At 60.3% G+C, this 8,921-nt stretch overlaps 1 protein-coding gene across 1 annotated transcript; it reads left to right on the top strand.

Moving 5' to 3' along the window:
• Positions 1 to 498: 498 nt before the first annotated feature.
• On the top strand, positions 499 to 4,247 carry LCN9 (lipocalin 9). The gene is made up of 6 exons (XM_054659346.1): positions 499 to 607; positions 1,449 to 1,585; positions 2,010 to 2,083; positions 2,533 to 2,643; positions 2,939 to 3,040; positions 3,149 to 4,247. Coding segments are annotated over exons 2-6 (567 nt in total). The 5' UTR covers positions 499 to 607; positions 1,449 to 1,583; the 3' UTR covers positions 3,427 to 4,247.
• Positions 4,248 to 8,921: the final 4,674 nt, after the last annotated feature.

Here is an 8,921-nt window from a genome sequence, read left to right as displayed (position 1 = left end):
CCCGGTGACAGAAGCAAACTCTCTTATTTCCCAGCTCGTCTGCATCTCGTTACTGGGCTGAGAGAATAAGGAGCGAATAAGCGCCCGGCCGTCGGTTGAGTCTGGGGACGCTGTGACTCACCATCGGCTCCGGCCCCAGATGCTGTGCTGGGGAAGGAGCGGGAGGGGATGGGAGGGGAACAGGGACACCCTGTACTCCACAGACACAGCCACCGTGGGTCCTCTTGCAGGCTGAGAGAGAGGCTGTCCCCTGCGTTTGAGACAAGGTGCCTGCCTCCAGTGAGGGGACAGCAGGTTCCTTTGCCCACGGATCCAGGAAGCTCCCACAAGGGAGTGGGGTGATCTTCCCCAAGGCAGAGAGGGCAGCAGCCTCGGGGCCTTTGGCTGCATGCCCAGTGGGCACAGGATGTGTGTGGACGGGCCACAGAGTGGGCCACCCTGCAGGGCTGGAAGCCGCAGGGCAGCAGGGTATAAAGGGGGTGGGCTGAGGGCTGAGGCGTCCACGGCAAAGATGGCTCTGCTTCTGCTGAGCCTGGGGCTGAGCCTCATCGCAGCCCAGGAGTTCGATCCCCGCACCGTTATGCAGAGGAACTACAATATGGCCAGGGTGTGTCTGCATCGGGGTCTGTGGGGAAGGGGCCAGTCTTCAAGGCACCTGTCTTCCCCCAGCCTGGGGTCTCTGACCTGTGACCAGGGCAACTGGTCCAAGGGGAGCCCACCTCTCCTCCCCAAGCTGTGACAGCAGCCTGGGAGAGCAGGGGTTACTCCGGGAGGGTCGGGTGGGAGAGGCCTGGGAGAGTGACTGGGGCCCTGAGAGGTTAGAGGGGGCCCTGGGAGGGCAGAGGGGAAACCTGGAGAGTGGAGTGGCGGCCAGCAGGGAGATGGGGGCCCTAAGAGGACACAGGGGTTCCTAGAAGTATAGGGGAGACCTAGGGAAAAGAGGGGGACTCAGTGGGAAAGGGCGGAGCGGGGGACCTTGAGAGGACAGAGGGGGACCTGGAGGGGCAGAGGAGAGACCTGTGGGGCAGAGGGGGCCCTGGAAGGGCAGAGGGCGTTCTGTGAGCAGAGGGGGGACCTTGGGGGCAAAGGGGGGATCTGGGGACAGAGGGGAGACCTGTGGAGCAGAGGGGGACCTGGAGGGGCAGAGGGCATTCTGTGAGCAGAGGGGGGGCCTTGGGGGCAAAGGGGGGATCTGGGGACAGAGGGGAGACCTGGGGGGCAGAGGGGGCCCTGGAAGGGCAGAGGGCATTCTGTGAGCAGAGGGGCGACCTTGGGGGTAAAGGGGGGATCTGGTGACGGGGGGAGACCTGGGGGCACTGGAAGGGCGGAGGGGTTCTGGTTGGGAGCCAGATGCTAAGGGGCTGGGCCCTGGGAGGGAAGACTGTGGGCGCTAAGCATCCCCAGGGCTGTCCCGCGGCCCCCCACCCACTGGAGCTCTTTGTCTTCAGGTTTCGGGGGTCTGGTATTCTATTTTCATGGCCTAAGATGACCTGAATCGGATTAAAGAAAATGGAGACCTGAGGGTCTTCATCCAGAATATTGAACACTCGAAGAACGGCAGCCTAAAATTTGATTTCGAATACATGTGCGTGTTGCCCATCTCAGCTGGCATCAGGAAGACCCATGCCCCTGCCACCCCAACGCATACTCTCACTCTTGCACACACACGCTCTCACACTCACTGACTTGCACTCTGGCGAGAGCCTGAGCCTGTGCGTGTGACCCCTGGGGGCAGGGTGAGGTGGGAGCAGGGACTCGGTCTGCCTGGCACTGTGCTCTTCCCTGAAACACAGAGATGAAATCGCCCCCCTTCCAAGGCTGGGGTGAGGTTCGAGGAGATGAGGGTGTCCGGTGGGCTGCAGCAGGGCCCAGCCCAAGAACTCGGAGCTGTGGAATGAGGCCTGGGCATTGGGAGGGGGAGCCTGTGCCCTGGAGGAGGGGTGCTCTCTGCCATCGCACGTCCAGGGGGCTGGAGCTCCACTCCCGGCATCTTCCTGGCTGGCTTCCAGGGTGCAGGGGGAGTGTGTGGCTGTGGTCGTGGTCTGCGAGAAGACAGAGAAGAATGGGGAATACTCCATCAACTGTAAGTGGAAGCCAGGCTCCTCCTGGTCTCACAGTCGGGGGTCTCCTTTCTCCAGGGCCTGGGCCGTATTCTGGTGAGCACTGACTCTGGGGATTTTAGTTAAGCCCCTGACAGCTTGACCCTGAACTGGAGGGACCCATCCTGGCACCTACCCAGGGGGGCTCCTGGCCCAGGGGAAGCAGGGAGGCAGGTGTGTCATGCTGAGCTCTGGGGGGTGAGCCCACTGAGGGGCCACCAGGGTCTGCAAGCCAATGACAAGGAGGGAGAGGGCTGTGCCGCTGCTGCCCGCCCCCTGTGCAGGGGTCTCCGCTGGGTGAGCACCGTGGGCTCCTCCCCTCCCGCCTCAAAAGGCCACTTGACCCCCCATCCTCACTTGCGGCCACACAGCACGTGTCGCAGGACCCTGAGGGTGGCGGGGCCAGGCCACGCTGAGCCATGTCTCCACGCAGATGAGGGCCAGAACACAGTGGCCGTCTCGGAGACTGACTACAGGCTGTTCATCACCTTCCACCTCCAGAACTTCAGGAACGGGACCGAGACCCACACGCTGGCGCTCTATGGTACCTCCGCTGTCCCCCTCTGACCCCCTCGGGGACCCCACCTCCTCTGAAGTCTGGCCCAACCCTGGGCGGAGGAGGGTCTCGCAGTGGCCCTGGGGTTTGGAGAGGTGGTTCCCGTTGGCTATTCCTTCCCACAGACACACCGTTAGGGTGCTGGGTGCTTCAATCTGTCACCTCCCATCTCACTTGGCACAAAGCCCCTCTCTGGTCAGGGCGTGACCCCCTGCCCAGCCTCAGCACTGCCTGAGCACCCCCAGCAAGGCCCAGCTTCACACACAACCAACTCTGTTCCCAGCACGGGTCCCACAGCTGGAACCCTCCTTCCTGAGCAGATTTGAAGAAACCTGCAAAAAGTACGGACTTGGCTCACAAAATATCATCAACTTGACCAACAAAGGTCAGCCCCACTGCTCCCAGACCAAGCGGGAGCCGGGACAGGGTGGGGATGGGAGGTGTGTCTGCGGGGTCCCTGTCCCTGCGCTGAGAGCCCCCTCTGTCCTTCCAGATCCCTGCTACTCCAAGCATTACAGGAGCCCGCCCAGGCCTCCCATGCGTGAGCTGCAACTCGGAACGGGCAGGGGGCTGGATGGGGAGAGCTTGGGGCCAACGTCAGAGGCTGGGGGGTCCCACCCCAGGAGGTGCCCACCCCTCCCCCTGGTCTGGGAACCGAACACAAGGTGCTTTGGTGAAAGATGCTGTGAAAAGCATCCTGGAGTCGGGGCAGTGATGGGGCCTTCCACGGTGGTAAGGTCTGAGCAGGAAGTGAGATGGGGCCCTGTGTGAGTCTCCAGGGGCTGATGTCACCATATGCGGGTGACTAGGACAACCAGGATTTACTTTCTCACAGCCTGGAGCCCGAGGTCTGAAACCCGAGGTCCGCAGGGCTGTGCTCCCTCCACCGGCTCCCGGGAAGGGTCCTTCCTGCCTCTTCCGGCTGCTGGGGGGTCCAGGCATCCCTGGCTTGTGGCTGTCACTACAGCCTCTGCCTCTGTCTGTGTCTCCTCTTCTGTCTCTTCTAAGGACACTTGTCATTGGATTTAGGGCCCATCTTCATGCAGAATGATCTCCTGTCAAGACCTTAACTTCACACCTGCAAAGACCCTTTCCCATCAGACGCCCTTCACAGGCTCCAGGCACTAGGAGAGGAGCATGTCCTTTGAGGGACACCACTCAGGCCACCACAGGCTCCTTCTCCGAGATGCCCCTCCCTTCTCAGAAATGGTCCCAGCCCAGTAAAAACCCCCAGGGCCCCCTTCCCTTCCCAGAGCCTGAGCCTCCCAGAGATATGCCTCTGAAGGCACCTCTGCATTTCTGCACGAGGGTTCCTGAGGGTAAAGGAGTGGATGTACCTGTGGTGCGTGGTGGCCCCAAGATGCGGGTGAGATGAGATGGCAACCGGCAACCAAGGCCCTACCCCTCCCCTCTCCGCCCCTCCCCTCCCTGACCTTCCCCTCCCTGTCCCTCCCCTCTCTGCCCCTCCCCTCCTGTCCCCTCCCTGGGCTCAGCCACTGCCTTTGGGGGAAGATGATCAACAATGTCACAGCTGAGGCAGGTGCCTGCGCCCCCCTCCATGTTTTGGTGAATAAAAGGGAGGTACCAGCCAATCTGCGGTGATTTTGTGGGTTAAAAGTGATTGTTGGTTGGGCCTCTGTCAGAGATGTGAAAACAACTGCATTTGTATGATGCTCTCGAAATCACAAAACCGCAGAGGGGGACATGAGTCGGTGATTTCCAGAGGTTACAAATGGAAGGTAGGAATTCAGCCAGAAAGGGGCACCAGGAGGGGCCCTGGTGACGATGGAACGTCCTGCACTGTGACCCTGGCGGTGGACATGACCCTGCACGTGCAGCAAAAATGCGGCTCTGTCTGAGGAGCCGCTGGCCCTGCCCCCTGCCCGGGGGAGAACATTTTGCAGCCCGAGACCCAGAAGCGTCTGTGCTGGGGGCGTGCGCTGGGCGGCCCCAACTCTGGCGTCTGCGTGAGCTCTCCAAGGGGTCATCCCGTGGGTCACAGTCCCGGGTGCTCAGGAAGAACCTGTCCCCAGAGCCAGTGCCTGCTTGTAAAGGAGCTAAGTGGAGCTGTCTTAGGATGAGGGTCTGGATGCCACCCCCCACCCCACCTCCATTGGGAGCTCCAGGCTGTAGGGCGAGGCTGGGTAGAGTTTTAGTGCCTGCCGTATGGGTGCCAGGCTTGGGGAAGGAGCAGCTCCATTGGGATGGGAGGGAGTGGGAGGCACCTGGCATTCCCACGGCTGCCCAGCTTCCGGCCCCCTGTTTGGATCTGGGCCCAGCCTGCTGAGCCGCAGCGGGAACACGAGAAGCTGCCCACTCGGCGGGGCCCATTGGTGCAGAAAGCTGGCCTTGGAGGAGCAGAGCCAAGGCTGCCAGAAAGGGGTGCTGGGAGGCCACTGCCCATTGGTGCAGGGGGAGCCTCTGGGCCCCAGAGGAGGCCTGGGCATGGGGGTGGATGTGGACATAGGCAGAAGCGTTTAGCCCCACCCCAGAAGACAGCACAAAGGGGAGCTGAACCAGAGCTGAGCATCCCCAGCACCCACCCCACCATCAGCTGCTCAGCACCAGGCTGGCCCTGGCCTCAGACTCCTGCAGCCCCAACACCAGGGGCCTCAGGTGGACAAAGGAACAGGGCAGTGGGCAGTGCATGAAAGAACAACCAAGAGACCACCCTCATTGTTTCCATTTGGGGTGGCACTCAGTCAAATAAAAATCTAGTGAGGCCGGGTGCAGTGGCTCATGCCTGTAATCCCAGCACTTTGGGAGGCCGAGGCAGGTGGATCACCTGAGGCCAGGAGTTGGAGACCAGCCCGGCCAACATGGTGAAACCCCACCTATACAAAAAATACAAAAATTAGCCGGGTGTGGTGGCGGGTACCTGTAATCCCAGCTACTTAGGGGGCTGAGGTAGGAGAATCGCTTGAACCTGGGAGACGGAAGTTGCAGTGAGCCAAAATCATGCCATCGCACTCCAGCCTGGGCAACAAGAGTGAAACTCCATCTCAAATTAATTAATTAATTAATTAAATTAATTAAATGTATTCAGACCCCGACTCCTCCTCACCCTCCACTGCTCCCTCCTGGTCCAAGCACGCCCTTCTTTCCCTGATGATGGAGAAGCACCCCAAGGTGGTCTTGCACTTCCGTGCTGCACCCCAGGTTATTCTCCCCCAGCAGCCAGACCGTCCCTGTTGAAACAGAAGTCAATGTTCTGCTTCCTGTGAGGCAGAGAAGCTCCAAGCAGGCCCTCTCCCACTACACACACAGATAACAGCTAGGAAGTTTGAATCAAATATAAACAACTTTCTAAAGGTACTCGAGTGTGGAGGAAGGTTGACTCCCATGACATCTACCATGACCCTATTTTCGAATATGGTCCCATTCTGAGGTGCATCAACATGCATTTTGGGTGCTTGGGGAGCACAATTCCGTCACAACACCCTCCAATCACCATCCCTGCTCTGAAAACCCATGGGACTCATCATATGGGTGGGGACACCTTTGGCACAATTTGACATCATCTTCTGGAGCCCAGAACCCCCTACCCTCCACCCCCCAACCCCAGTGCTCAATCCCAGGCTCTCTCTGTTTAGGGCCTGTGTCCCCCTAGCTGTGTTCCAGGAGGGTTCCCCAAAGTGACTGATAAGGTTTGGCTGTGTCCCCACCCAAATCTCATCTTGAATTCCCACGTGTTGTGGGAGGGACCTGGCGGGAGGTAACTGAATCATGGGGGCAGGTCTTTCCCATGCTGCTCTTGTGATAGTGAATAAGTCTCACGATATCTGATGGTTTTAAAAAGAGGAGTTTCCCTGCACAGGCTCTCTCTCTCTTTGCCTTCTGCCATCCCTGTAAGACCTGACTTGCTCCTCCTTGCTTTCCACCACGATTGTGAGGCTTCCCCAGCCACGTGGAACTGTAAGTCCAATTAAACCTCTTTGTTTTGTAAATTGCTCAGTCTCAGGTATGTCTTTATCAGCAGTGTGAAAATGGACTAATACAGTAACCAACACACAGGCCCAGAAAGTTGGCCCAGCCCAAGATTGGCTGTTGATTTTGGAAACTGGCTTTGTGGGAGCATAACATTTTGGTGTCCAAAGCCACAGAGAAAGAACAGATGGGCTCACGTTTCCCAAGATTAAGCCCCCTCTCCAAGTCAGGGACACCCAGGGACACCTCACCAGACACCCTGACCACACAGCTATATAGACAGGCCAGGGCCCAGCATCCCTGCAGCCAGCGAGTCCCCAGTTGTCCCTCTGCCCCAACTGCCCATGCCTGGGGATGCAGCTGATTGTGGACCTGGCACTGGCTGGTGGCCTCTGAGCTCGTGGGGTGCGCTCCCAAGAGCAGGCGTCAGACCTGTCGCAGGTGAGACAGTACCTCCCAAGGGGCTCCTGGGGGCTCCCAGAAGGCAGGGCCAGGGACGGGGCTGGGAGGACAGTCCTGACATCCAGTCAGCATCATGGCGGTCAAACCCTGAGTGAGCCTTCTGGACAGTGGGCCCACCTGGCTCCTGGCTGGAGTAGAAGTGTCTCCCATCTCCCACACCTGCCTGGAGATCTTTCCGGAGAGCAGGACTCTGAGAGTCCCTGCCTCAGGCAGCCATGCCACCCCATCTGAGTCGGCGCCCAGGAAGCAGGCCTGAGAGGCCCCCTAGTACCACACTCCCTGGTCAGTGTAGCCAGATGCCCACGGGCACTGCTGCCCACAGCAGAGCATGGACACCATGGGCACCCCCAGACCAGGATGTGGGGCTCAATCCCAGGGTTGCCCTTTGCACAGCTTGTAAATGGCTGAGGGGGATTCCAAGGGTAGCTGAGGGGTTGGAGCCTCTGCTGTGGTCCTGGGAGAAGCTCTGAGCTCAGTCCAGCAGGGCTCCAGGGACCCCAGCAGTGGGGCAACACCAGGCACTGGAGATGAACAAGGCTGACCATCCTCCCCACTTGCTGTTCATGAGCCACCATCCACAGGAGGTGCTAGGGAGGCCGGCGATCCCTTGGCCAGGGCATAGGGTCAGCCTGAAGGCCTGGAACCCACCAGCTTGGCCAGCACCTCAATGCGTTCCTGGGCACGATCTCAGCAGGACACCAGGCGCTGACTGCTGGTGTGGACGGAGCTGGATGGGGGAGGAGAGAGTTCTGGCCCCCCCATCAGCCTCTCTCGCTTCTGCAGCTCTCCGGGGGAGGAGGGGGTGCTGGCCCCCCATCGGCCTCTCTCGTGCCCGCAGCTCTCTGGGAGCTGGCACACCTCAGCGTTGGCCTCCAACGACTCTGCCCAGATCAAGCCCGGTGGGCGCTTCAGGTTCTTCGTCAACACCTTGGACCCGAAGGACGGGAACCTGCATGGGGAAATCCTTGTGCCATGAGTCCAGAGTGCAAGGCAGGCTCAGGATGGGTGGGGTGCTGGGTGGGCTTGGTCAGCCCTTGGTGGAGGGATGCTGCTTGACCACCAGCTGGTCTGACTCCTGCCTCCAGCCCTCTCGCCTGCAGTGTGGACTCGGCCACCCACCTGCCTCTGCCAGCCATGCCCGGCCTGTGTGGCCCCTCACCATAGCCCGCCCAGGGTCTCTCGGGCATCGAAAGGACAAGCTTAAGGGTCGTGCAAATGCACCGCGTGTACAGGACGGCTGTGTGCACACGTGCACCGGGGCGAGGGGCTGTCGATGCCACTTCCCTTCGCAGTGTTCTCTTAGTTACTGACAGTGTGGCAGCCTGCAGTTACCAGGGGAGTCGGAGCTAGGAGCAGAGGCAGGTGAAGCCCCAGGAGGGGAGGCATGTCCACTCCCCACAGCCCCTCCCATACCAGAGGCCCTTAACAATGCGCCTGCAGTTCAGGCGACCAGCCAGGTGTGGGGTGAGCCCCCGCCTCTGTTTCCCCAAATGACTGGTATGTTCCTGGGCACACATCGGATGGCTGCCAGCCTGCATATCACGCCCAGCTGCCAGAGCCACTGCGGGATTCCAGAACAAGGAACATGACATGCTCGGCCTGGAGTGGAACAAGGCACCTGGCTCCCGCACCCTCGACGGAGCCCTGCCCAGTGGACACGACCACGTGGAAGCCTCTTCCTCCTGGCACTGCAGAGCGGATGGCAGATGCAGATCCCACTTTGGGGATGGCGGGCACTGCTGGTAAATTCCAGGCACAGGAGCACCCTCTGGACAGGGCTTCCTAACCTGGGGCCTTTTGGCATGGGGCACCCACAGTGCAGTGCCAGGGCCAGGAACCGCTCACTCAGCAAGAGCAGCAACTTCCCACCGAGTGCT

This window comes from Pan troglodytes, chromosome 11, assembly GCF_028858775.2.
Source record: "Pan troglodytes isolate AG18354 chromosome 11, NHGRI_mPanTro3-v2.0_pri, whole genome shotgun sequence".
NCBI lineage: Eukaryota > Metazoa > Chordata > Mammalia > Primates > Hominidae > Pan > Pan troglodytes.
The sequence above is the reverse complement of the archived record's forward strand: the minus strand, read 5'-3'. Positions and strand labels throughout refer to the sequence as shown.